This window comes from Myripristis murdjan, chromosome 21 (assembly GCF_902150065.1).
Source record: "Myripristis murdjan chromosome 21, fMyrMur1.1, whole genome shotgun sequence".
Lineage (NCBI taxonomy): Eukaryota > Metazoa > Chordata > Actinopteri > Holocentriformes > Holocentridae > Myripristis > Myripristis murdjan.
In genome coordinates, this window is record NC_044000.1 from 23917501 (window position 1) to 23944233 (window position 26733).

The window sequence follows — 26733 nt, forward strand, 5'->3', positions numbered from 1 at the left end:
CTTGGACAGAATTTATTTCTTCATTTTTTGTTTAACTGGGCCCAGATAAACTGAATGGAGAGGATTTTTAAATGGTTTTATAATGGCATCTTTGATGTGATGCAAACCAGTGGCCTTAGTTGACCTTACCTACACCAGACATGCAGTCGATAGTGTGTCTAACTTTATCTGATTGTGTGTGGGTGTGCTCTCTTGACCTTTGTTGTTGAAGCGAAACAGGTTGACAAATGAGCTGTACGCGGAGCGGAGAGGTGGCTCATCCTGCTCCGGCGTCAGTGGCTTGAAGTGAGTCAGGTGCGAAGGGCTGGCAGGTGAGATGACAGGCGGTTCGACACTCCAATCCGTTGAGGATGAAGACGAGGACTTGTCATCAGCAGCCATGTCGCTGCTACTCCTGGTGGAGAGGCAAAAACATTTTAGATTACTGGCTGGCACCTGATGTGAATCAAAAGCAAATCAAATCCATTATGTACTTTCAGGAATTTCGAACAAATCCATTCAAGTATAACTGATTGCTTAACCTTATTGCAAATGGTGTAAACTGTCCAGGCTTCATCACGGACACACGGAAGACCAGCATCATTCAATGGACAGCTACCTACACAACCATCAGCATGCTGTTATTTAGATTAGGTCTGCAACACTGTCAGTCCTGGTCACCAGCAGTAGAAAAATCAAGATAAATCTATTTTTGCTCCATTTTTTATTGGATGATTTTACACCATAAGCAGACAATGCAACTCCTCGGCTCTGATTTAGTCACTGAAGCTACTCCCCAGGAGTCACACTAAATAGTGGTGGTTGTTTATTTGCCTTTAGCTACTAATATCTCAATTTATTGGGCCTTGTTCCCACCTGGTATTAACATCTGTCCTGAGAAATCTGAATACAAGCTGACACTTCCAAGTACAGGTGTAAACAGCAGCAATGCATCCTTATGTTCAGTATTTGACAACTTGGTTCAAATAACAGATAATGACTGTAATTTCTTGGGAAGTACAGAAGGAACTAGAACTCATTTCAAGTGTGAAACAAATCAATAGCCTAGACTAGTCAATTCAGCGGGGGACAGCCATGATAGCCTAACTGTTAGGAAGGCAAGATTGTGAGTAATAAGTGAATGGTAAGGATTATTTCAACATCTAAAAAAAATCTGGGTGTGAAAAAGGAACTGTTCCCTTTCCTTACAAATTCTGTCAGAAAACTTTTGCGCAACACCCGCAAGCCCTAAGTAATCCAGCAGAGCTGCTCAGTGGTCAACACATGACAAGACCATGACTGTAATGAACAGCTCCCAGTTACACACATGTGCATTAGTTTAACTACCCTACCTCTGTAACTTGATTAAATAAAACAGTTTAAAAGGTCAAAAAAGAAAAGAAATAAAAAGAGCTACGATCGGTATGTACCAGACATGATCCAGTATGCACTGTACACCACTGACAAATGGCTTTTCAGCGTCTTTCAAACTATTTGTTCAACAACTTAGTATCTATGCAAGAATATGGAAAATTACAATGCATGGACAAACCTACCAAAAAGCAGAAGAATGATATCAGTGAAACAAAACTACTTATTTTATATATATGAGATTACTTAAAGATACACATTAATTTCCTCATACTAACAGCAATTTACAGAGAAAAACAGACAAGAAACACAAAAACTGGGCACAATGGGTAGAGTGACACCTGAGAGAAAGCATAACATAAAAACAAACTAAAACAACATTTGAGGAAGTAAATGTTCTGGTGGAACCTGCCACGCGCATGATATTTAAATCAAGCTTTACTCCTATGGAAACGTTGAGCGACTGAGTTTAACTTAATTCATCTTGAACAATCCATCTCAGGCTAATTAAGTAACACAGAAGTGACGACATGTTCTTACAAAATTGCAGATAAGTTATGTTAACATAACGGCATGGCCAACAGCAGCATTAATCCTTTAATCTTAATCTGCCATGGAATACACTGCAAGTCTCGGAACCATACCAAACAAATGACCTCGGGTGACGAATTGGTGGTAACCTGCCTAAAAATCATCCTGGACCGGATCAACAAGCCACATCTTCCATATTAGCTACAGTCATGTGTCATGTGCGATACACTGAGAAAAAAAAAAAGCCAATAAATCTCCAGACTGAGCTTACCCTTTGAAGAAAATTACAGAGTTTGAATTGGCAATGCAAGCCATTTCAGCTGACTGTGAAGATGGACCGCAAGGAAAAAACACAAAGCACCAACATCACATCACATTCTCCACCTCGTCATGTGATCATAACAGGCCGAGGTAACGAGCTAGACATCTGACAGCTTCACACCATGCTCTCCACCCACCACACACACACACACACACACACACACAGGCACAAAGTGACACATTGTAAAACAGACCATTAACAGTATCACGCCACACATACATGCGCTGATATACCGCAAAAAAGTTTATGACACCGATAACCGTTAGTCATAAATTTCATCACGGAATGCTGGCTAACTCTGCTAGCAATTTGATAAATAAACTTGAACGTTTCTAGTTTTGCATTTAACCTCATACATTTTTCAACACGTGATATCTTACGACATTTTAATGCCAAATAAAGACAACTGTTAACAACTACTGATGATTTTATCCGCCGGTTTAGCTGCCAACTGCTGTTTTTAATGACAAGTTTCAGTTACTAGCTAGCCACCTAGCTAACGTTAGCGGCTGTGACTGCCCTGTGGCTAACGTTAGCTTCCTGAACTGGCGAGCACAGCTGGCGCGACACACGGAGCGGTGGAGACAAATAAAACGATGAAATGCCATTTTGAGCGAAAGACCAATTAATTTACCAATTTTCCGTCCGTCGTCGACATCACTGCATGAACGACTTTGACATGCAAAACAGCCGAGGCGATGCCGAAAAAGCCGACTCCCGCACGGACACACAGCCCCGACCAATCGACGGCGCAACGACTCGAACTGTTGTGATCACGAGATAAGGCAGCGGCAGCCGCACTCAGAGATATCGATCACACTTATTTATTTATTTACGAGAAAAAAAAAAAAAAAAAAAAAAGCCACTACAAAATAAAAAAATAAAAATAAAAAAAAAAGTACAGTGTCACACACGATATATTTTAATATTACCACTATTGAGTTCAGGTGAGACATTTTACTTATCAATAGTAACGCTTTTAAAGCAGTGCTAACATGTAGAATAAAAAATATTATCATTATAATAGCCATTGGAAAATTATTCATTGAATCAATCGATCTTGAGTGGGAGAGAGAGAGAGAGAGAGAGAGAGAGAGAGAGAGAGAGAGAGAGAGAGGGAGAGAGAGAGAGAGAGAGAGAGAGCAAATTGGTCTTACCTCAGTATTTTAGCCAGGAACTTGATGCGCATTATCTCCATGATCAAAATCACAGTACAAAACAAACAAACAAACAAACAAAAAACAGTTATGAATTGGAGTCCGTCTTCTTTGGCCGTCAGTGTCTAATTTGTGAATGACGTGTGGGGGAAATACATGCCGACTGAAAGCGTCCGACTTGAGTCATATGTGGTCAGAATAAACGAGGAGCTGAGGGTTAATGATTGCAAGACGACACGCTCATTCGTTTCGACAGGCGCTTGAAAGCAGTGATGTTAGTGATGTTGAAGTTAAACGAACAACATCTAATGGGACTTCTGACAGCGTTTGTCAGGGAAGTCACTTGACTTTACAATCACTATTTCCAGCTGCCTTTAAAGCTAAAAGATGCCCCTCCCCAACCCAAACACAATTTTTTTTTTGTAGCATGTTAGAGCCATATTACATCGGGGAATGCCTTAGAAATTAGGGAACAGTGTAGTGGAAGACACTGACAGTCAGCTGTCTCAGAGTCAGCTGACAGTGATATCAAGGTTAGAAAGTGAAACTTTAATAAGTTGCTAAATGGCCCGGCATAATCATGTACTGAGCTGATGTCTCTGCTGATCCTGATGATAGCAATCACTGATATGTATTCACAATATACGTTTGAATATTAATTACCTTTAACTGGTAATGTCATTTAAGTGTATTGAAATGTTCAAATATGAGCAAATACCAGTTTAGATGAACTGTAATTATACATAGCAGGTACATTTCTGCAACCACAACACAGCTGCTGTAAATAATAACCTCAGTGTACAGGGACTAATACAGCACACTGTTCATTAATTTATTGCCACTTTATTGCTAATTTATGTCATTTCTTGTTCAAATTGTTATTTTTTATTAATTTATTTATTTTCCTTAACCTGTTATTGTCTTTGGAAGTGGTAAACCTTATCTCATTTTACTCGTGCATTGACAACAACAGAAGACAACTCGACTGTATTCTCACTGTCAGCGTGCCTGCCTTCGCTCCCTCTTCTGGCCTTCCTCTGCCTTGCGTTTGTGATTGGCTGTCAGCTTCTAAGCCACGCCTCCGGGGGGGCTTGAGCGGAAGTGGCGGCTTTTTTGTTTTGGTTTAAATCAAAGGTAGTTAGGTTGTTCGGGATGTTCTCCCATATTTCGGCTCTCTTGGTTTACCGTGTTTTGTTCTGACATAGGCTCTCAAGAGACAGCCCTGAGCAGGCGATAGTGTGATAGCGGTAAGTTAAGTTATGTGGGTGTGAGTGATGGCAGTAGCTGGTAACGTACCTAGCAACCGTCATCGTTTAGTTAGCTGCGGTCCGTGTTGTGGGGCTAACGGGACATCTGCGCTAATTAGCATAAAGTTAATTGCTAACCAGGATAACTACGACGTCAGAGAGTCTTCGAAATGTATCTATATATTTATTAGCTATCACTAAAGTTAATTTATCACGCTAATAAGTGAGAATGCCTACATACATTATCGAACACACTCCCATATCTAGCAAACGCGAACGCTACATCAAAATTAGTCTCCCGTTTACAGTCAGGATGCAGTATTCAAATAGGGTCTCCAGTAACGTTTTGTATTGCAATTTCTATTTCACCCAGACCTAATCTGACAGCCACACCCGCCTGCACTAACTTTATCTGGCAAATTTTGTAACAGGGTAGCAACCAGACATGCAGGTAAATGCGCTAACTTCAGATGACTGCTGTGTTGTTTCAGTTCCTCGACCTTCTCACCCACTCCACTGAGTATGCTGGAGGGGAAGAAAATGAAACCTTCAAAGGTTTCCACGCAGACATCGGCTGCGGCATCAAAGATCAAGAACAAGATGCTCAGTGAGTGTGTCAGTCACATGGAAATAAAATGCTAAGTTTTTTATTTTACATCCCTCCACTTGCAAAGGCACACCATCTGAGTCTCAGACGGTGTTTGGCTGCAAAAAGAGAAAAGGTGAAAATGTTATCCTGCAGTGAATTAACTATGGTGCTTCTATATGACCACACCAGACACGTCGTCGTTCTTCAAGGTCTCGTTGAAGACCAACAACAAGGACTTAGCTCTGGCTCTGCAGGTGCAGAAGGAGAGGAGCCGGCAGCTGGAGATGGAGAGCATGTACCTGAAGAAGCAAGTGGAGGCTCTGTGCTTTGAGCTTGCTGCCAGGAGATACAAGCACAGGAAACTGGTTGGTCAAATATGTAGTCTTTGTTCATTGTCACAATCTACTGAAGTCTGAATAAGTTCATAGAGCAACATGTAAAGGTTTCAAAAGTTAAGAGAGGGTTTACCATCAATGTTTGTGAAGCAGTAAGTGCTCATTTGTAAACAGACAAGAAATGAATGAAAGTTGATCTGTCTCATCAACGTTTTGGAAGTGACAGTATGTTTTTTCTCTTCCAGCTCCTCATCCTGAAAGAGCTCCGGAGCAACACTCTGCATCACTTGGGCATGGTGGCTGACCTTTTCTCCTCTGACAGTGTGAGGACGCGTCTCATTTTGTTTCAACAAATTATTATGTTTTAGTTGTCTGAAAAAAACTCTCAGGGTGTGAAAATTTGACAAAAGCCACCCCAAACCAGACTATCATCTCTCAGAATCAGAATCAGAAATACTTTATTGATCCTCGAGGGGGAATTGGGTAATTGATTGTGGCTCTGCTTATATCTCCCAGGATCTCGCTGAGCTGTCTGATGACTGCAACAGGCCATCTGTTGGCACCAAGGAAGACGATATTCAGATGGAAAGGTGGGCCAAGATCTTGGTTACACATTTGCCATTGAATTAAGCACAATTTTTATGTTTTAGATATCTGTGAAATGTAAAAAAAAAAACAAAACAAAACAAAACAATAGAATGTATCTATTTATATCTATCTATTTATCTTTCCTTCTTTCTCCGTGTCTCACCCTCTCCCTCTCTGTAACTGCCCCATGTAGGCTTGCAGATCAGGTGCCTGTTCAGCCAAAACTTTCAAGGGATGAGATCTCTCCCACTAAACATACAACAGTGGACTCACCGGAGAAAAACACCTTGACCAACCTCTTAAGTATCCAGAGCAGACCTAGCAAGACCAGTGATTCTTGTGAAGGTGTGGAAATATAAGTTTGGAGGGTTTTTTTGTTTTGTCTTGTTTTTTGTTTTTTTTTGGTTTGTTTGTTTTTTAACAGTTGGTTATTTTCACATTATTGCCATGCCTTAACTCATAGATGCAGTGTTTACTGAAAATAGTGAATTTTGTATCTTTCACATACTTTTTTTTTTTTTATTCAGATTGCAAAAACAACACTGAAATCCATTTGGGCCCAGAAATACAAGTTCTCCAGACACAAACGTACCGCCAGTCTAACAGCCTGAGGGATCAAGTAGAGAGATTGTCGAAGATTTTCTCTCAGTCTCTAGGTGATATCGATCCAGTGCCGTGTCTTCAAAACAGCCATATCCCCTCAGTTGTCAACTCATCTGACAAGTCACAGCCATCTATCTCTGATGGTTCCAATCATCCACGTCGCTCAGTCTTGGCAACTGAACTGGAGCATGATAATGGACAAAAGACAGTGCTTCTGAATGCAACAATGGACATGACTATAGGAGATGCTGCTGAAATAATAACTGTGGAAACCAAGGGCAAAAAAATCAGTAACTCTTGCAAATTGAAAAAGAAGAAAAACACACATGCAAAAGATGTAGCGGCTGTGAAGGCAGCAAAGGAAGACAAAGGAAATAAAGAGCAAGCTAGTGCTGCTGAGGTGCCACAGGCAAAGAGCTCTGAAGACTCCAGGCAGACTGAGATACAGTGTGCACCCACTGCCACTTTGTCTGAGACAGAGAACTCTACACAGGAGGCCTTTACAGATACTGAGGTCAGTGAGTTTCAGCCAGCAAAGTTACAAGTTAGGACTCATATTACTTCTCGTATCCCTAAACTGAAGAAGTCAGAGGCTGGCAAATGTCAGACAACATTGGAGGAAAATTCCAAGTCGTCGGAGCCAACAGAGTCAATGTCACAGGGTCACAACAGTGTCTCACATGAGAAAGATGATTATTTTATGGATCCAGAAATTCAGCGCTTCACAGCAAAAGAAAGTTCAAAATCTTCATCAGAGAAAGATACTCTAGAAGAGGCAAAGCCCAAGAGTAAATGCCAGAAGATTTCTTTCATTTCAAAAAAAGAGCAGACGATCACAAGGAAGACCTTTGTCATCTCAAGGGATTTGCCATCACATGAAAGAGTCATGAGCATAACTTGCAGTGAAAGTCAGCAGTCCAGAACTGGGATTGGTCACCAGAATCCTGACCTTGAGGAAGAACATGGTGGAAAATATGAATCATTCCAAGATCAACAATCCCATGACGAGATCCTGGCTTGTGCAGATGACCGTGTCACACAGCTAGACTCAGAGCGTGTGCACCGTCTCTCACTCAGTGGCAGCAAACCTCAAGGGAAAACACAGACTCCAACAAATTCTGGAAGAAACCATAAAACAAGATGCAGAGGGACATTTGTTGTCTCAGTGACCAGACAGAGCTCCTCATCAAACAGGGAATCATCAGAAGTTGGTGCTGCAGAGCCTGTATTTACTGCTACGGAATACAAATGTATGGCAGAAGAATCACAAGAAGTCACAGATACCAGTCTTGTGTGGCGACTTTCTGAACCAGGGCACAGTGATACAGATCCTGTCAAGGAAACACAGAGCTCCTGTAAGCGTCCTTGGGGGGCTACTCAGGACCAAGAGGCCACTCCAGAGGACTTCTGTAGCAAAAATAACCATGAAATACTGCCATTGGATAATGGGTCTACTACCACCACAGAGTTTCAGCGACCTAAAAAGGCCCGGAGAGAGAAAACAGGACGAATCAGCAAGAAGACAGCCCCACAGACGGAGGAGTCTGTTGAACCTCTGAATGACAAAAAAAAGAAGAATAAGAAACACAGCCAAAGAACCCAAGGATTTATGTCTCAGGATGGTGCATGTTCTCTTCAGGATTCCAGTGATACCATAATTCTCCAAGGCAGAGCAACTGAAATTTCTGATCATAGAACAAATAAAGGAGAAGTTAATGTCTTACAAGTGGCTGACTTATGTGAAGAGGATGAAAACTTTGAACATTCATATGGGTCCCCATTCAGCAACTCAAAGCACAGGATGAGTCAGAAGCCAAAACAGCACCGGGAGACAAACAAACTGCATACACCCACACAAGCCACAAATCCATCTGATCGCTCCAGACTAAAAAGGGAGACGTTTGTTGTCTCTGCTTGCAAATCTCAAGACAGCGTTTCATTCACCACCAGTTTTAGGGCATCTAATGTGTCTTCGGCCTACAGTCACACAGCAGACGCAGGCGGTGAGGCAGTTCATCAGAGTGTTGGAGACCTGCTGATGGACGAGATGCCGCCATGGGTGGCCATGGATGTCAGCGCTGCTGGCACTGAGCTGGACTACCCGGCCTCTAGTCCCAAGAGGGTGACCTCCGGCAGGGTAGCAGTATACGAGGAGCCTGCTGAAACCACAGCTGAAGCCTCTCCAGGTGGGGTGTCCTGCGTATTGATAGTGTCTTTTTCTACATGGTGTTTATGGGTGTTTATGGATAAATTCAAGACTGTATTTCCATTTTTTTGGCAGGCAGTGATATGGAAAATGCTCATATCTGTAAACTAGTGCCCTGTTTATCTGTTTCTTTATTTACTTGGGTAAATTTGTGCTTAATATTCTAAAAGGCAACACTATTAATGTATTCTTTTATTTTGTGTTTTGTAGCAGGAAAAGTGCTGACATCTCTGACTAACACCATCACAACCACAGATGATGGAGGTACAGGGCGCACAAGGAGACGTAATGCCAATGTCAGCTACAAGGAGCCGCCCCTCAACTGGTGAGAACCTCTAGACTATAAACACTGTTGGTCATTTTAAATAGTAATGATATAAACTACCCTGTGTCAAGTTGTTTGTTTTTTTTCTTTTGTTATGAAGATAATAGGTAATAAAGATATTTTTACATGTGAACAACAATCAAATATTTCGCAATCCAGGAATAAAAAAAATGCATTTGTTTCTTTTCTTTCTTCTTCTTCCTTTTTTTTTAAATTTATAACAGCAAAATGAGGCGTGGAGACAAGTTCACTGATACCGAGTTCCTGAGTTCTCCGATATTTAAGGATGGCAAAAAGAAGAGACAAAAGAAGACCCATGAATCCAAGACCCAAAATTAGAGACACCTCCCTTTGTGGATTGATTTACCTTAGTTTGTTTTAATTCATTGCTTTTTTTTAATGCTTGAATAAAGCCTTGTTCTTAAGGAAAACTAAGCATGTTTTCAAGATTGGACAAAGACTTTATATGCATCTGTAATATGCACACATTACAGACTTTCTGATTTGTATTTTCTGATGACCAGGCACTTCTGTCAGTTTCCCAGTGTTGTCTGGTTGGTAATAGTTAGAGAGATTGACAGGAGGTTGGGCCGTAAATTATTCAGCCCAGGCTGTTCACCTGAGAAGGCTGCTCTCCTGGGTCCATACAGCTTTTGACGACAAGAGTTCCTTAGAGAGACTGCTAGCTGCAGTCTCGTTTGACCACCTGCAGTATGTTTAGGAGTGTGTATTTTCATGTAAATTGAGGTACTGCAACCTGTTTTTTGGAGCTCAGCTGTGTCTGATCATACAGAATTGTGTGGTGAGTACGGACACTGGTCATGATGTATTCACCCTCTGATGTGACAGGAATGATTTTGTGTAAGTTTTTTTTTTTTTTTTTTTTTTTTTTAACAAGGAATAAATTACATATTCTTTGAGCTTGTCGTGATTGCACTTTATTATGTAATTGTATTGTACAGGAGATTGGTTGTAGCCTCTGTTAGATGTACTGTACCCAACTGTTTCACCAGCAAGTTCAGATAATTTAGTTCTTAGGGGTAATGTAATTTCATTGGACCTTTATTTTTAGGGCAATACATTTGACCTATTACATTTCTTGGTAACTGTGTGTGGGTCCTAAGAGGTATCAGGTTCATGTCATGACTACATTGCACTGCGTCCTTAGTAGTAAATTAACCTATCAACAATGGTTATGCAAGCCGATCTGGTTGGCCACAATAACATGTATTAGTTTCTCAGGGTTTCCTCTTGACTTAATTTCCACTCACTTTCCATTCTACAGACGTTTTCCTGTTGTCCTTGCAGGAATCCTAGATGAATGTTATCGATTCAGAAAATGGAAGCAAAGCGATTGAAAAAAGACCTTGAGGTTCTAATGTGAGTGCATGTCAACACCAAAATATTACTTTAAAGCAAAATATGGCATTGATGTGTATTTTAGGGTGCTAATTTCTGCACCTATTTCTGGTCTGAACAGCGGTAATTACATTGGACAGAAACTCAGAGAGAAAGCCTTTGATCCTGCGGGGAAGGGGACCTCCACCATGCTGGATGATGTGGTAAAAGATTCACAGCACAATCAGATTTCACTTACCTGAAGCAGATTTGGTCGTTGCAAGTTAATTTCAGCTGCAGCATTAATCGAGAAGGGTTGGAAAATCATTTAAGAGAAATGTTACATTAGCAGTTCTCAATAAACAATACATAAACAATAAGTATTCAATATTTCTGGACTTATGACTAAAAATATAAAAGGCCTACCTATATATATATATTTTTTTTTTTGTGTGTTTGTGTGTGTGTGTGTGTGTGTGTGTGTGTGCGTGTGTGTGTGTTACAGGCTCATTATGACCTTGCCATTGGTGTTGCCCTTTGGTGGCTGGGCGAGGAAGAAGAGCAGGATGTGTTTGACAGAGACATCATGTAAGCTGCTTGTTTCACCAGTGGTGAAAGGAGGATAAAAATATCCTACTGAAGAAGAAGTACTACTCCTTGGCATATATTTTACTTAAAGTATGTAGGGGTAAAGGTACTGATGTAAAAATCCATCTAAGGAAAAGTAAAACTAGGTAATGTACAATGTACTCGAGTAAAAACTACTGAGTGTTTAGACATTTTACATGTGATACTAGGTTCTTTTAATAAGTGGGAAAAATTAGAAATTACAAAATAATACGCACAAACAAACAAAGCCAGGATATTTATCCATTCTCTCCTCAATGACCGCCCACTGACTCTACAATGCTCCATTTATGATTGCTTTATTCATGTTTTTATGAAGTTTGTACTCAATAGGGGATGATATTAAAATGTAACAAATAATGCAATACTTAGATTAAAACATACTTAAGTGAAAAGTTTTATTGCTTTAAAATTACATTAAAACATTCAAAGCACACAAAAAACTATTCAAATACAATAACTGGAGTAAATGTAATTAGGTTTTCCACCCTCTGTGGAGATACAGGCTCCAGTTACATTCCTGTGGGGCTTCACATGACACGCTGCACTTAAATTTAGCTATATGAAATGATTTCTCCCTATATGATGTGAGCTATGGCCTTATCATATCAGGGCAAAGTAGAGGTTGCTGAAAGACATGATGCAGGTCTCAAGTGTTTGGATCCACACTGTGTTTAGAAGGAGATGTGGCAAGCTGTGTCACTCACCACATTGGCAAGAAACTACTCCCCACTTTCCGTTCTGCTGCAGCGGAGCAATAAGCAGCTCAGGGAGTGAGCAGTACCCCAACCACCTGGAGAGGGAAGCCATGATCTTGTCCTCTTTTGCTGGGATGATCCTGGTAAGTGTAATCTATCTATCTATCTATCTAAGTAATCCCATTGAGATTAAATGTCTCTTTTACATGAGACGGGCTCAAAAAATGTATGGGTTCATTTAATCAATGAAAAAAGGTGTTAGTTAAAGGTGGGATATTCTGCTTAGAACATCGCTGAGAGTTATTTCTCATGATCCCATCCCACTTAATCTCCAAAGCTGCGTCCACTGCTGCTGGTTAATAAACTAAAGTTATATGGACTTCATGGTTTTTGTATGACTGCTCTGTAACCTTTGCACCCTCTCTTGGTCCAGAATAGCCTTCCAGTGGAGGAAATCCTAGCTCTATATAGCTGCAAACCATCTGCCTCTTACCCCACCCACCACTCTAAGGTACAACCTGGGTCCTGGCCTGCTAATGTTTCAGGCTGAAGTCAGCATAAAACTAGTTACAGAGTGAAATATGAGTAATATTCTATATGATCCTCAGAAGTGGGATTTGCAGTATTTGCTGTTATAGTGTCGGCTTTAGTTTTATCATTTTAAAATTAGACTTTTTCAGCCTGCAGTCCACGGTCATGGTATATATTGCTTATGTGGTTCATTCTGCACATTTTCTCCCTTTTTCCATCCCAAGAGCGCCATTGTGCATCCCTTCACCCTATCCTACCATCCGTTTGCCATGCTGGGCTCCTACAAGGCTGTGGACCACTCCAGGAAGCACAGTGAGTGTGTGTCGGTGTGTGTCCACTCATCAACACACCTCAATACGGTTGTCTTGTAACATCTTGTAGACCTTGTAGACGGTTGTTTTAGGAAACTCATCAGAAACTCTTTTGGTGTTGCCGTCTTTGTTCTGTCACAGGTCAGAGGTTGAAAAGGTGGCTCTCTGAGAGGAGGAAGAGCAGCACCCCCGCTGGACACAGATCCTCAGTGCCGTCCTCTTTTTCCTCCTCTTCATCTCACTCCTTCCTCAGTGTGAGTAGCATCACATAGCCGGAATTAATGCCTAGATTAATGTCTGCAGTAGTCGTCTGTCACGATTTTTATATCAGCTGCAGAGGGAATATTTGAGAGCACAGGAAATCTGACAATAATGAGATGGAAAAAACATAAACTTAATAATAATACATATTACTTAATAATACAGGTGCATCCCAAAGCTTTCATGAACTGTAAGCTGTAATCATCAAAATTAAAACAAAAAAGGCTTGAAATATTTCACTTTATGTGTAATGAATCTAAGATATTAAATTCAATTACAAAAAAATGAACTTTTCCTTGAGATTTTTGAGATACACCTGTATACTGCTGTGACTTAACAAAAGAGTGGAAGTTGAGTGTGCCTCAGCAGTTTAAATAGTGAGTGAAAGGCCTCTGCTGCCACCTTGTGTCTGTAAAGCAGACCTCATCCCACCTCCTCCTCTCCTCTCCCCACAGGACAGCGGCGAGTGCCATGAGAATAAAACTGATCACTATGAAGGCTCACGAGAGTCCCTGCTGGACTGAGGCCCCAGGCCACCTGGCTGTGCTGTTGGAAAGAGTCAGCGTTTCCAGCAGTGTAACGTCGCCATGATGGTGTCTAACATTTTCCTTTATTTCCCACGTATTCTCTCTTGATAAAAATTCCTTAATGTTTTCTCTTTATACTGTGATTGTGACCATGTCCCTGCTTCTTATAAAGCAGATAGCTGAATGATAACTGTAATAATAATTAAACCAGTCAGTGTTTAGATGTGTTTGATAATGGAGAGGGGGTTGTATTTGTTTTATTAGCTGTATTTTGCTGTTACTAACTGTGATGATGACAATAAACACAGTGGTGGTTTTAGTGGCTGATTACCTGTTGTACTTCATGGCTTCGTGGCCAATTACCTGTTGCTTATTGTGGTACCACTAACCACACAGCAAGACCTTTCTTTGTTATTAAAACACATATATTAATATTTGTGTGCCTGTGCTCTCAGTGTGCCACTTTTTCTCTTCACCAAACCGTACAAGGCTGTGTGTTTTGTGACAACTTCTGCCATTCTGTATAGAAAGATTAATCCAGTTTGATAGGATTAGTGAATAAAAACTCAAACATTAGTAATTTATTTTATTGAGATATTTTTAGTCTTATTTCAAAGCTAATATTTTTCCCAGTGTAGACTTGCTTGATCAGTGACCTACACTCCCCCTCAAAAGTATTGGAACAGTGAGGCCAATTCCTTTATTTTTGCTATAGACTGAACACGTTTGCGTTTGGCATCAAAAGATGAATATGAGACAAGAGACCAACATTTCAGCTTTCATTTCCAGGTATTTACATCTGGATCTGATACACAACTTAGAAGATAGCATTATTTGTACGGAACACCAAATTTTTAGGTGAGCAAAAGTATTGGAACAGATAGACTTAAAATGGATTAAAGTGAATAAGACTTAATATTTAGTTGCAAATCCTTTGGTTGCGATAACTGCATCGAGACTGTGACCCACTGACATCACCAAACTTTTGCATTTTTCTTTTGGGATGCTTTTCCCGGCTTTCACCACAGCCTCTTTCAGTTGTTGTTTGTTTTGGGGGGTTACTCCCTTCAGTCTCCTCTTTAGCAGGTAAAATTCACGCTCCATGGGGTTTAATTGGCAGACAAAATGTTTCTGTAGACTTCTGAGTTCATTTTGCTGCTGCCATCATGTGTTACATCATCACTGAAAAAGAATCCATGCAAGCCCAAGCCATGAAATTACCTCCACTGTCTTTCACAGATGAGCTTATATGTTTGGGATCATGAGCAGATCCTTTCTTTCTCCAAACTTAAGCCTTTCCATCACTTTGGTAAAGGTTAATCTTTGTCTCATCAGTCCATAAAACTGTCCTAGAATTTTTGAGGCATCTTCTGCATCTTCTGGTGTACCCTCTGTACTTTTGTTCATGAAGTCTTCTGCAAAGAGTAGATTGTGATACCCTCACTCCTGCCATCTGGAGGTTGTTGCTGATTTCACTAACAGTTGTTTTAGGGTCTTTCTTTACAGCTCTCACAATGTTTCTGCTGTTTTCCTTGGTCTACCTGTTTGACATCTGTTACTTAGTACACCAGTGGTTTCTTTCTTCTTCAGGATATTCCAAATGGTTGTACTGGCTATGGCCAATGTTTGTGCAATGACTCTGATTGATTTTCCATCTTCTCTCAGCTTCACAATTTCTTGTTTTTCACCCATAGACAGCTCTCTGGTTGTCATGTCGGTCACACCTCTAACTATAAATGCAGTCTGCACAGGCAACACCCAAATTTGAAACTGAGCGTAGACATTCAGTGCTATTTATTGTTTGGATAATCAATGTAATGGGACACCCCTGGGCAACAAAACACACCTGTCAGTCACATGTTCCAATACTTTTGCTCACATGAAAAATGGGTTCAAAATAAAAGGTGCTATCTCCTAAGCTGTGTATCAGATCCAGATGTAAATATCTGGAAATAAAAGCTGAAATGTTGATCTCTTGTCTCATTTTCATCATTTGATGTCAAACCCAAATGTTTTCACTTTCTAGCAAAAATAAAGGAATTGGCCTCACTGTTCCAAAACCTTTGGAGGGGAGTGTACCTCTCTAACACTGCTGAAACACTTGCCATTGTGTGGCTAGGGTCACACAAAGGTCGGTTTCAGAAACAAAATGACACAACCGCCGCTCTTTGGCACAAAAACACGTGAGAAAAAAGCATGTTGGTAAAGGACAAACACAAACATGACAGAAATGCACATGCGTTTTATAACATATTGACCAATCTGTTGTCACACTGCATTATACTCTGTTAATCATAAGTGTACGATTACACGTGTAACATTTTAGTGTTTACAGTCATTTAAGTATACATTCATTCACTAATGTACACAAAAATACATTCTGCTTGCTATGTAGTTGACCCGTCACATTTCATGCAAACACAAGGTGAGTAAAAGAGCTCAGCAGGTGCAGTGACCTTTCCAGTGTCTGTCAATGCTGTGGCTCTTGCTGGAAGCCGGACTGTGTCTAAAAACCCTGACAGAGGACAAACAGAAGTAGGAAGACTCCTGTAGAGTTTCTGCTGACACCAGGCCTGATTTGAATAACAACACACACCATAGCATCTGAGCCCACAGACTTATGTATATAAGGATGAACTATTTCAGTGGCATAAGCACAGCAAGCAGCTCAACCACCAGCAGCCGCAACCATGATGGGAAAGGTTGGTGTTTCTTTTTAAATTATCATCACAGTTATGTTACATGACATAGGAAGAGTGGATGGCTATGTGCACCTGAAACTGGCATACAAGTGCACAGCAACACTTAGAGACACTGGTAAACCACACAGTGTCAAAAAATGAGATAAAACTGACCTGATTCCTTCCTTCGCTCCAACAGATCATCTTCTACGAGGAGAAAAACTTTGGAGGCCGTCACTATGAGTGCATGAGTGACTGCGCCGACCTGCACTCCATGTTCAACCGCTGCCAGTCCATCAGAGTGGAGAGAGGCATGTTCATGATCTACGACCGCCCCAACTACATGGGAAACCAGTACTTCATGAGGAGGGGAGAGTACTCCGACTACATGCGCATGATGGGCATGAATGACTGTGTCAGGTCCTGCCGCATGATCCCCATGGTAAGGGCTTCCATAGCACCGTCAGTGTATACTTGAATATCTTTGTCAGTGCGCTACAAATTATATTGGACAAGAATTACCTGTGAAGTGTGGTCCTTAGGTCAACTTCAGGTGTAGTAACTATTTAAATTAAAAAAAAACAACCTGAATGTCTATTTAGAAAACAAAAGTCACCAAAACTGCATGGCCTTTAAATTGGAGGGTCACATGGTCTGTTGTGACTAAATTTTCCATCATCTTGGACTCATGAGACTCTTTCAAACCCAATATGGCCATGTTGACAATCCATTTTCAGTCATCTAAAAGTAAGTGTTCTGAAAAACTGACATGTTGGAGATCCCTGACAGTGATGATGGCTCAGTCTTTTTACCCTAAGGATGGTTAGATATCCCATTTAAGAACAAAACAGTCAGATATTTCCCAACAATGGAACAAAATTATCCATGGCAGTACTGAGATTTGTAAGTCTGCATGTCAGTGTCAGAGAACAGGGCATGTCTTCCTAAGTAGATGTTTAGACACTTATCCTTGCTGGAAAGTGACTGTTATGTCTCTCTGTGCCCACACCAGCACCGTGGTAACTTCAGGATGAGGCTGTACGAGCACTACGACATGGGAGGTCGTATGATGGAGCTGATGGACGACTGCCCCAACCTCATGGACCGTTTCCACATGAGTGACTTCAACTCCTGCCACGTGATGGACGGCCACTGGCTGATGTACGAGCAGCCCCACTACAGGGGCCGTCACTACTACATGAGGCCCGGCGAGTACAGGAGATACAGCGACTGGAGCGGCATGAGCCCCAGGATCGGCTCCATCAGGCGCATCATGGATCTCTAAAGACAGACCGATTCTTGTGAAATGTCTCGTCTTTGCCTTGTTCCACACACTGAATAAAATGGTGTCAGTGCTCAAGCGTACTCAGTTTTTTTCTTGCTCTCTGCGTTTGGAGGGCACATCCATCACATCATGGCCTGACATCCTCGCTCTGCTCAGAGGTCTGAATAAAATACTGGCAGTGCTGACACTTAACCACACTGAGGCTCAAGCGTTATCTATTGTAGTGCTGAAGAAGGCTTTTTCTGCAATCCACCTCTCACTTCATCCACTTTTTATTACAGCAGTACTTTAAAAATGATATAATTCACTTAGAAAGTTAAAATAAAATAAAATTACAGACTCTGTAGTGTGCACACTGAAGACTTTATATTTGTATATTCTTGGAAATCAGTTTTCCCAAGAACAAAGAACAAATGCACTGCAAGTGTAGGGGATCATTTTGCTTCAAATTTAGGCAGATAGGCTGTTTTTCTATGAATTTGAAGATTTCCCAGTTCTTACTTTTTAACCAGTGAATGATCATTCAAATAAGGACCAATTATATATGCACTTTTTTAGATGAAATGGAGGCATCATGGGCCCATCACTGAATACATCCACCAGAGGGCAGTGGGTAGGAGAGGATATGGAGAGGGGAAATTGTTGGTTAAAAAAATGCTCACAATTATACAGTGTTTAAAAATGGTCACTATTTACGACCAGTTACACTTCACTGAAATAGTAAAAAGTGAATATAAGTTTATCCAATTTTTTTTTTTTTTATTACAGTTTCTTTCACTTCATATTGATCTTACATGGATGACATCAGGAACAAAATCACATTATTTGTGTATTAATAGTCATATAACAACATGAAACACACACACACACACACACACACACACACACACACACAGATAGTTAAAAAATGGTTGCAAAAACAAAAACCTCCTCATGAAAGGATTTTGGATCGCAGTTCTGATTCAAATTTTAGAGATAAAACATCAAGTGCAAAATAAGTAGCAATATTCCAAACAGTGGAAAGTCAAACTGGGTGATTTTAAATTTGTCCTGGATGGCTGGTGGACAGTGGAAACAGAACAGTAAGTTAAGGATAGTGGGAGGAATTTAAAAGGTTATTTCCCACCTTTTAAATCTAAGTCCCCATGAATCAATACATTTTCCTTCATATTATTAAAGTTGAAGAGCACTTTTTATGCAGGTGACAGAAAAAATATAAACACAAAGACCTAAGGTCATACTTACATCAGCCATACAGGTAACTGTTTGAACAAGAACATCAACCAGAACAGGACTATGACCTTATTGTCTGTGATGTAAAAAAACACTGCCCAGCACACTGATGAAACACAGCGCAGCTCTCTTTGTTGAGCTTGATTTAAAGACCTCCCTCCCACAACATTAGACCAATCCCAAACATCCTGTTAGTTGTCAAAACATAACTCATAACTCACCTCTTCAGGACGACACTGTGGCACAAATGCAAAAGATTCAGTGGCTATTACAATATGAATGACACATGCAGAGTCTGCATTTTACATTCACTATATATGTGACAGGTGGGAGTCTTCAAAGAGCTGGATGGACCACACAGGACAAGGCACAGGCAACCCGGCCAACATGGGGAAGGTAAACATCTCAGATCTCAGGAGGGCAGGGGGCTGGTTATATATTCATGTTGTTGTGTGACAATGCAGTATGGCAAAAAAAAAAAAAATGTAATGTAACTGTGAAGTACAAAAAGGCACATTGGAATATTTGAGCTTTATTTTGAGCCATTGATGTAATCCATCTGTTCTCATTAAATACAGAAAGGTTGAAATCAAGCAAGAACTGGGCAAGCATATGGCAAATGAAACAGAAAAACAGTTAGTGTAGAATTTGTGGGGTTGAATGGATTTGGCAACAGGCTCTGTGGAAATTTATAATCTCTAAACAGAACGATGCGATTTCCATGTCCAGATTGTCTTCTATGAGGAAAAGAACTTTGGCGGCCGCAGTTTTGAGTACAGCAGCGACTGTGTGGACTTGCAATGTCAGTTCAGCCGCTGCAACTCCATCAGAGTGGAGAACGGCTGCTTCATGATCTATGATAAACCCAACTACACCGGGAACCAGTACTACCTGAAGAAGGGAGACTACCCTGACTACCACTGCTGGACGGGCGTCAATGATTCTGTCAGCTCCTGCCGCCTCATCCCCCCGGTGAGTCCTGCTACTCGGCAAAGATGTCCTTTTTAGAAAGAAATGTCATTATCATGGATGAATTTAGTATCTGTGTACCCATAATCTAGCCCTAATCTGGCTCAGATCAGTGTGCCCACTGATACACACTGATACACTGTTATATTGTACTTTTATTGAATATTGAATATTGAATATTGGATATTGGATGATATTATGTCATCCACTGCCAATGTGATGGGGCTTCTTTCCTGTTTCCTCCTCCATTTCAGAGACTTTTCCACCTCAAAAAGAGTAAACTTGTTGAGGAAACTGACTTTTTAATCTCAGTGTACAGGGTGACTATCATTTTGGCATAAAATGGTCAAATTTAAATATCAGCAATTGGTGGGTTAATTACAGTTAAGCAGGTATTTATAAATGATCACTAAATAATGACTAATAGCTTATGAGTACATAATAAACTCTCTCCTCATGTCAAATTTTATGTATGGTGATATTAAACAATTAAATTAATAGTGTAAACAGTATTGAGTCAAAAAATAGATTATAGCCGGAGTTGTCTTTGAGGAAGTACAGTAAGAATTATAATAAATAATCCCTTTTTTGTGTTCAAACCAGGATCAAAGGTCCTTCAACATGCGCCTGTATGAGCGGATAGAGTTTGGAGGTCAGATGATGGACCTGGTGGACGACTGTCCCAGCGTCATGGACCGCTTCCACATGAACGACATCTTCTCCTGCAACGTGACAGATGGCAACTGGCTCTTCTACGAGCACCCAAACTACAGGGGCAGGATGTACTTGATCAGGCCTGGAGAGTACAAGAGATTCAGCGAATGGGGCGGCAGGAGCGCCCGGGTTGGCTCCATCAGACGCATCATGGACTATTAGATTGGCCTAGCCCTGCATTTGGAAGCCCGTGGGCTGTATGACAATTTGGGAAAAGCTCCATGTTTGGATGATGAAGACAAAAAAAAAACTTTTATATTAAATACCATATACTGTGCCTGCAGTTCAATGATAAATATCCACAAAATGCTTTAATTAATGAAACTGATGGGCAAGGACAAAGAATGATTTAAAAAATAATAATATTAGGACATTTTACCTCTATGATTAAGACATAATCTCAGTTTTGTTCATTTTTTTTTAAAAATTGATCCTAATGAAAATGGTATATTTTACTGATGTTCACAGTATGGACTGAAAGGATGCAGTGGGAAGCATTCAGCATACGAAAAGAGAACAAAACAACAAGTCTTTGGAAGTGTTGGTGATCAAACTCTCACCGCCACGGTAAACCAAGGGCAATTTTTTTTCTCTTTATAGTCCATTCAGCCACCAGAACTGCCATAAAACAAAGGCATGACCCTCTTGTTCCTCCATTTGGTTATAAAAAATTATACTATGTGAGTTGTTGAAGCACTGTAACCTTTGTTTTATGATACAGCGCTTAACAAAAGTCAGATGTACACAAATCACAATGTCATGAAAAGCTGCCAGACCTCCTGCTCTGGAGGCGGGCACATTTTACTCAAGAGCTGCACTGATCATATCTCACATATGATGATCATGAGATTCATATGAAATGATATGTGAGATTGTATGATTCCACATGTCCAGAGTGATGTTTGCTTATGTCAACTATAAATATGAAAGAAATCATACAATGTTACATTATGTCTCTTGCTTCTCTGAATACACTGTACACGCTGTATCGTGTCTGCTATATTAAATATCATTTTGGTCTCTATATTTGCTGATGGTGTGCAGTCGGCACTGTATCAGTCTAGTGTGCAGTGGGGTTTTCAGGGGGGAATTGTGATGAACATGGGAGAAAGAACAATAACTCGTTAAACACTTAGGGCCATCTATACATAAACAGAATTTTCGCATCCACAAACCCCCTCCCCTGATTCATCATCACTATGAGGGATATATTTGAATGACAATACTTTATGCTGTGCAATCAAACAGCTGCCCTTTCTTTCTTTTTTTTATAAAGGACAGTGGCTTGGCCGAGAGACAGTATTGAGCAGTAATACAGCCTGATATCAACATGACCATGGGGAAGGTAAAGAAAATTTCATTTTATCATTTTGCTCCCACTTTCTGCACACATATTTCACTGTACAATTTGACTGCTGTGTTTTCATGAAAAATTCTTCATGAATCTTGTATCTCCGGTCTGCTAGACATCAGCTTTAGCTGGCCACTGGGAAACATGCATGGCATTCATCTCACTGCGCTAAAAATGAAAACTATCTTTCTAAACGATGGCCGTTGCAGATCATCTTCTATGAGGACAGGAACTTCCAGGGGCGCTCTCATGAGTGCATCAGCGACTGCGCCGACCTTCACTCCTACTTCAACAGGTGCAACTCCATCAGGGTGGAGAATGGCTGCTTCATGATCTATGAGAGGCCTAACTACCTGGGGAACCAGTACTATGTGAAGAGAGGAGAGTACTCTGATAGCCAGCGCATGATTGGCATCAGCGACTGTATCAGATCTTGCCGTATGATCCCTGTGGTAGGTGACAAAGACACGGCTTGCACAGTAAAGCACAAAAGTGTGTTTGATTTTGTAATAATTAACAACATATTACTCTGAGATGGTAAAATTAATGTATAAATATATGCATGAGTGAGTGAATGTGACTACACTCATGCAGCTTTTTTGTTTCTTACAATTGGGAATATTTATTTGATAAAGCAAGAGCCATAAGTCAGTGATGTAGTTTTCTAACCAACTAATTAGCCCCTAAATAGAACTAAAATGACTCTGGATTGCAGTGAGCCACATTATAATGCACTGAAAGTGAGTCTGCCTTCCTGTGCCAGTACCGAGGCTCCTACAGGCTGAGGCTGTACGACCGTGCCGACATGTCCGGTCAGATGCAGGAGCTGGTCGACGATTGCCCCAACATCCAGGACCGGTTCAGCATGACCGACATCAACTCCTGCAATGTGATGGATGGCCACTGGCTGATGTACGAACAGCCCAATTACAAGGGCAGGGTGTACTACCTGAGGCCTGGAGAGTACAGGAGATTCAGCGACTGGGGAGCCATGAGCCCCAGAGTCGGCTCCCTCAGGAGAATCACTGACTTCAACTAAAATCATCAAGTTTGTAGTTTACCGGCCTTTTTCCACAATAAACCCTGACTGCTTACCAAAACATTAATGCCTGGTTCTGTGCACTTCATTCTGTGCATCTGCCACTTTGTACATGAGTGAGAGAGAGAGAGAGAGAGAGAAAGAGAGGGAGAGAGAGTGAGAGAGAGAGAGAGAAAGAGAGAGAGAAAGAGAGAGAGAGAGAGAGGGAGAGAGAGAACTCCCCTAACTCCACACTACCTCACTACTGGCTGCTAAGTCCTTTAGATTGATAATTAATCATTAATCACATTGTAAGAACAATCCCCTAATTTCTATAAATCCAAGTATTGTAATTTCAGTCATACAGAAGCAGAGTAACATGTAAAAGGACAGTCTGACCTCTAACATCCACTATCTGGCGGTTGAGTGCTAAAGAATGTAGTTAACAGAGTTCATGGTTAACTCTTACACTATAGTTTAATCTCCCCTATGCTCAGACCTGTCCCACAAACAATGCCAGAGTTGTCCTCTCCCAGTTTGTGCCCCTGATAGGATTAGCTGAACTCTGTGCCGGTGGGATTTATCCATACTATTAGGCTGAAAGAGAAAACATTATATACAGTGTAGCAGTGCAGACTGGAGACTGTCTGGTAGCAAGCTGACATGAGAGGCAACACACACTGATGTTGGACAGATGCAAAGAACTCAGTGAAGCACAACACCAGAAATACTAGATTGGACTAAGAGCGCTCACTCCCACATCTCTGCCTTTACCAAACTTAAAATACACAACATGAGGTGATCAGTAGTTCACCAGAATGGATCTTTTAGACCATTTTGTAAAGGTACAGTCTCCAGAGAATAAATATGTGGTATTAAAATTAGGAATATGATAAGTGATATACTGTTACCAATAACATATGGCTCCCATGTTTTTTTTTTTTTTTTAATCTATAAATCTGAAATTAATAATAACATACAACAGAAAGTGGAAATTTTTGGAGGAAAAATAATTTCACCTCTTAAACACATTTTTTCCTAAATTTCTCTTAAATTAATGGCACAGGGTTAAAATTACAGTAGTTGTGTGAGAGAGAGAAATGTCCACTTGTTTTTTTTTTTTTTTTTTTTTTTTTTTTTTTTCTGGCAAAACATCCATTATCTAGTCACTTATACAGCTGACCATGATGCTACCATGGGCCTGTGGCCTTTTTAAAGGCTTTTAATGTTTTGTTTTTAGTCTTTTATCATTCACAATAATCAATAAAAATTATTTACTAAAGCTCAATAATATTAAATGACAGGTGTACATTCACATACAGCAAAGGATGGGTCAAGAAAGTTCCAACTTGCTTCATAACCATTGTGTTGCTAGCGGCTGTGAATAAGTTCAAATTGTTACCTGGCACTACTACAAATAATTATTACCCATAATAAACTGAAACTTGATAAATTGGTCAATCTTACCACCATGTCTGGATATTCAGTGGGCTACTTTTTCATGTGTATGGATCGTTACAGAGGACAGCCCAGGCAGTACCTTCCGGGCTGGAAATACATGAATGGCTCTATGTTCTTTTATAGAGTAAACAGACAATTCAAAACCAACTCTACAATCTCTAGCTTAGTCAAGTGAACACCAATGTGACAAAATAACAGTCATTTCTTGCTATATAAAGACCTAAAATCGAGACCACTGAGACACAGTTTTGTAGCGTAATATCATCGGGGAAAGAGTCAAATATGGCTGTGATAGAGCAAGGGAATTGTAGTCCATTAAGTCTAAACTGTGAGATGCTGGGACACACACACACACACAGATACACACACACTGTACCATGACTCGGTTTCATGATAGAAGAAGCTTAAGTTGAAGTGATGTTAACAACTTGAGTAAAAGTTAAAAGGATCTGGCATCACCAATAATGGTCACATACATTTACATACACACACATTGTATTGGTGTACACTAAACAAATCATAACAAATTCTTTATGTTCAGTGTAGCATTAATAGTTTAGTATACACTTACTTATTTGCATACAGTAGGATTGCTAATGCAGAGCAGGAGGGAGAGTGAATGGCTTCCTGCTCTGTTACACAACATATTTAATGCGAAAGGGGTGTTCCATATTGTTCTGTAGCCATTGTCCACTGGATGTGTGGATACCATACTAGTCTTTTCCTTTGTCCATGCATGTCAAAACACCAAACCTGTTAATTATTTATCCCTTTTTTTCAAATACAAATCCATATTTCTGACCCAATGTTGTGCTCTAACAAAAAGGTAAACATGTGCCAGTAGCCTTCAATTATAACTAGTGACAATTTGAATAACAATACTTTGTTTGTCAAGAGGTAGTATAAAAAGCACTGAAAACATGGGGAATCTCTCCAACGGAGACCATGGGCAAGGTAAGTGCTTTTTTTCCCCTCTGGTGAAATGAAATATAAACTCTCACTAGGCTGGCAATCTTCTGTTGTTTTATATCTAACACAGAACTTAATTTTTTTTCCCCCCACCACTTTTTCCATTCTTATTCGGTCAATTTGTTTTATTTCCGACACAGATCATCTTTTACGAGGACAGGAACTTCCAAGGTCGGAGCTATGAGTGCAGCAATGACTGCACGGACCTTCACTCGTACTTCAGCCGCTGTAACTCCATCCGGGTGGAGAGCGGCTGCTTCATGATTTATGAGCGACCCAACTATATGGGCCATCAGTACTTCATGAGGAGGGGAGAGTATCCTGACTACCAGCGATGGATGGGCTTCAGTAGTTGTATCCGCTCATGCCGTATGATTCCAATGGTGAGTGCTTTTTTTGGGGGCAAAAGAACATGGAAGTGAAAGGATTCAAGAGGAGAAACTCAAGAATAAGGCTTATCTCTGGGTGAGGTTGACTTGTGATATCCTGACGAAGCTGCGATGTGAACATGATCTTCTAATGAAAACATGAAGGGAGGCTTTTCTCGTCTTTGTTGTGTGGTTTCCCAAGAGATCAGATATACATTTTGATTGTTCTTTCTCTGTTGGTCCCACAGTACCGTGGTTCATATAGGATGCGTATCTATGAGAAGGCCGACTTCAGCGGTCACATGATGGAGTTCATGGATGACTGTCCCTGTGTGTCTGACCGTTTCCACCATCGCCATATCTACTCCTGTAATGTTATGAATGGCTACTGGATCTTCTATGAGTACCCCAACTACCGAGGCAGACAGTACTTCCTGAGACCCGGGGAGTACAGGAGGTACCGCGAATGGTGTGCCACCTGCGCCATCGTCGGTTCCTTCAGAAGGGTCACTGAATTTTAGCCATCAAGATGACACTTGCTGTAAATATCAACCATGTAGTTTATTAAAGATGTTGAATTTTTAACCTGTTGTGTGGTCGCATTCTCTTTGATTCGTCTCTTTTTTCTGATTGTGTCAAAACAACAACAAAATCAAAGGTGCAAAAGCGGTGCATCTTGTCTGGAACTGAATAAATGGAGGGAAATACAAGTAAATATATAATTTCAGGGCCATGTTTTCATTGTATTCCTTTAGGTGTACAGAATAATGCACAATAAAGAGTCTGGCTTAAAATGAGAGCCTTTGAGAGTTGACAAGGCTCATAAAGTAGGACCATATCTCTCTCTAGTTTTTGTGGCATTTCACAGCACAGAAATGTTCTGACCAATTTCAAAGGAAATGAGGGAGTAGAAAGTAAGAAGTAAGAAGGCCCAATGGCTAAAGGTTGCTCTTACTTCATCTAAAATGTATTAAAGGAGGGTACTAAGCCACTGGATGAGTGACAAGGACCCTGCTCCTTCAGAACGGCTTACAGCCCTGTCAGAAACAGCCTCCTTTGAACATGTGATACGCAAAATAAATGGGGAAATACGTGTCTTTACAGAAATCTGGGATCCATTTCTCTCACAGGTCAGAGC

The 26733-nt window shown here is 40.6% G+C and overlaps 7 protein-coding genes across 13 annotated transcripts in view; 6 read left to right on the top strand and 1 right to left on the bottom strand.

The window, feature by feature from the left end:
• Nucleotides 1-2951, bottom strand: part of pikfyve (phosphoinositide kinase, FYVE finger containing) — a 26252-nt gene extending 23301 nt beyond the window's left edge. For 4 of the 5 annotated variants that reach the window (XM_030081446.1, XM_030081443.1, XM_030081445.1 and 1 more), the window contains exons 1-2: nucleotides 522-564; nucleotides 198-394 (exon numbers count right to left, since the gene is read on the bottom strand). In XM_030081446.1, the coding sequence (XP_029937306.1) occupies nucleotides 198-394; nucleotides 522-556 (232 nt within the window). In that variant the 5' untranslated portion in view covers nucleotides 557-564. Of the gene's footprint in view, nucleotides 1-197; nucleotides 395-521; nucleotides 565-2837 lie in introns of those variants that run through there. The other variant, XM_030081444.1, reaches the window with a different exon arrangement.
• Nucleotides 2952-4493: 1542 nt separating this feature from the next.
• Nucleotides 4494-10173, top strand: sgo2 (shugoshin 2). The gene is made up of 9 exons (XM_030080031.1): nucleotides 4494-4607; nucleotides 5099-5214; nucleotides 5386-5561; nucleotides 5777-5854; nucleotides 6048-6121; nucleotides 6313-6464; nucleotides 6647-8908; nucleotides 9139-9253; nucleotides 9478-10173. Exons 2-9 carry the CDS (start codon nucleotides 5130-5132, stop codon nucleotides 9590-9592), a joined length of 3057 nt encoding a protein of 1018 aa, XP_029935891.1. The 5' UTR covers nucleotides 4494-4607; nucleotides 5099-5129; the 3' UTR covers nucleotides 9593-10173.
• A 419-nt stretch (nucleotides 10174-10592) lies between these two features.
• Nucleotides 10593-13543, top strand: c9h2orf80 (chromosome 9 C2orf80 homolog). Its single transcript, XM_030081436.1, has 8 exons — nucleotides 10593-10633; nucleotides 10734-10815; nucleotides 11097-11179; nucleotides 11969-12059; nucleotides 12350-12427; nucleotides 12672-12759; nucleotides 12900-13012; nucleotides 13475-13543. The coding sequence occupies exons 1-8, from the start codon at nucleotides 10593-10595 to the stop codon at nucleotides 13541-13543; spliced, it is 645 nt and encodes a 214-aa protein (XP_029937296.1).
• Nucleotides 13544-16214: 2671 nt separating this feature from the next.
• LOC115379660 (gamma-crystallin M2-like) lies at nucleotides 16215-17512 on the top strand. The gene is made up of 3 exons (XM_030080460.1): nucleotides 16215-16248; nucleotides 16427-16669; nucleotides 17240-17512. The coding sequence occupies exons 1-3, from the start codon at nucleotides 16237-16239 to the stop codon at nucleotides 17510-17512; spliced, it is 528 nt and encodes a 175-aa protein (XP_029936320.1). The 5' UTR covers nucleotides 16215-16236.
• A 1560-nt stretch (nucleotides 17513-19072) lies between these two features.
• On the top strand, nucleotides 19073-20590 carry LOC115379656 (gamma-crystallin S-1-like). 2 transcript variants are annotated; one of them, XM_030080454.1, is made up of 3 exons: nucleotides 19073-19141; nucleotides 19475-19726; nucleotides 20318-20590. In XM_030080454.1, the coding sequence occupies exons 1-3, from the start codon at nucleotides 19094-19096 to the stop codon at nucleotides 20588-20590; spliced, it is 573 nt and encodes a 190-aa protein (XP_029936314.1). In that variant the 5' UTR covers nucleotides 19073-19093. The 2 variants fall into 2 exon arrangements, with proteins under 2 accessions (XP_029936314.1, XP_029936315.1); XM_030080455.1 differs by having other exon boundaries at nucleotides 19475-19717.
• A 1168-nt stretch (nucleotides 20591-21758) lies between these two features.
• On the top strand, nucleotides 21759-22818 carry LOC115379662 (gamma-crystallin M2-like). Of its 2 annotated transcripts, none has more exons than XM_030080462.1 (3): nucleotides 21759-21773; nucleotides 21989-22231; nucleotides 22543-22818. In XM_030080462.1, the coding sequence occupies exons 1-3, from the start codon at nucleotides 21759-21761 to the stop codon at nucleotides 22816-22818; spliced, it is 534 nt and encodes a 177-aa protein (XP_029936322.1). The 2 variants fall into 2 exon arrangements, with proteins under 2 accessions (XP_029936322.1, XP_029936323.1); XM_030080463.1 differs by having other exon boundaries at nucleotides 21765-21773; nucleotides 21989-22228.
• A 2373-nt stretch (nucleotides 22819-25191) lies between these two features.
• LOC115379661 (gamma-crystallin M2-like) lies at nucleotides 25192-26116 on the top strand. Its single transcript, XM_030080461.1, has 3 exons — nucleotides 25192-25212; nucleotides 25368-25610; nucleotides 25844-26116. Exons 1-3 carry the CDS (start codon nucleotides 25204-25206, stop codon nucleotides 26114-26116), a joined length of 525 nt encoding a protein of 174 aa, XP_029936321.1. The 5' UTR covers nucleotides 25192-25203.
• The last annotated feature ends 617 nt before the right edge of the window (nucleotides 26117-26733 follow it).

Bases quoted from the DNA above. Each gene is read 5' to 3' on its own strand.
- LOC115379661 (XM_030080461.1), top strand. The intron at 25,611-25,843 runs GTGAGTGCTTTT...TTGGTCCCACAG, and splicing joins CATGCCGTATGATTCCAATG to TACCGTGGTTCATATAGGAT.
- LOC115379662 (XM_030080462.1), top strand. The intron at 22,232-22,542 runs GTAGGTGACAAA...TTCCTGTGCCAG, and splicing joins CTTGCCGTATGATCCCTGTG to TACCGAGGCTCCTACAGGCT.
- LOC115379656 (XM_030080454.1), top strand. From the start codon at position 19,094: ATGGACCACACAGGACAAGGCACAGGCAACCCGGCCAACATGGGGAAG. The intron at 19,142-19,474 runs GTAAACATCTCA...TTCCATGTCCAG, and splicing joins ACCCGGCCAACATGGGGAAG to ATTGTCTTCTATGAGGAAAA. The intron at 19,727-20,317 runs GCTACTCGGCAA...TGTTCAAACCAG, and splicing joins TCATCCCCCCGGTGAGTCCT to GATCAAAGGTCCTTCAACAT.
- sgo2 (XM_030080031.1), top strand. From the start codon at position 5,130: ATGCTGGAGGGGAAGAAAATGAAACCTTCAAAGGTTTCCACGCAGACA. The intron at 5,215-5,385 runs GTGAGTGTGTCA...TGACCACACCAG, and splicing joins GATCAAGAACAAGATGCTCA to ACACGTCGTCGTTCTTCAAG. The intron at 5,855-6,047 runs GTGAGGACGCGT...TATATCTCCCAG, and splicing joins ACCTTTTCTCCTCTGACAGT to GATCTCGCTGAGCTGTCTGA.
- LOC115379660 (XM_030080460.1), top strand. The intron at 16,670-17,239 runs GTAAGGGCTTCC...TGCCCACACCAG, and splicing joins CCTGCCGCATGATCCCCATG to CACCGTGGTAACTTCAGGAT.
- c9h2orf80 (XM_030081436.1), top strand. From the start codon at position 10,593: ATGGAAGCAAAGCGATTGAAAAAAGACCTTGAGGTTCTAAT. The intron at 12,428-12,671 runs GTACAACCTGGG...TTCCATCCCAAG, and splicing joins ACCCCACCCACCACTCTAAG to AGCGCCATTGTGCATCCCTT. The intron at 13,013-13,474 runs GTGAGTAGCATC...CTCTCCCCACAG, and splicing joins CATCTCACTCCTTCCTCAGT to GACAGCGGCGAGTGCCATGA.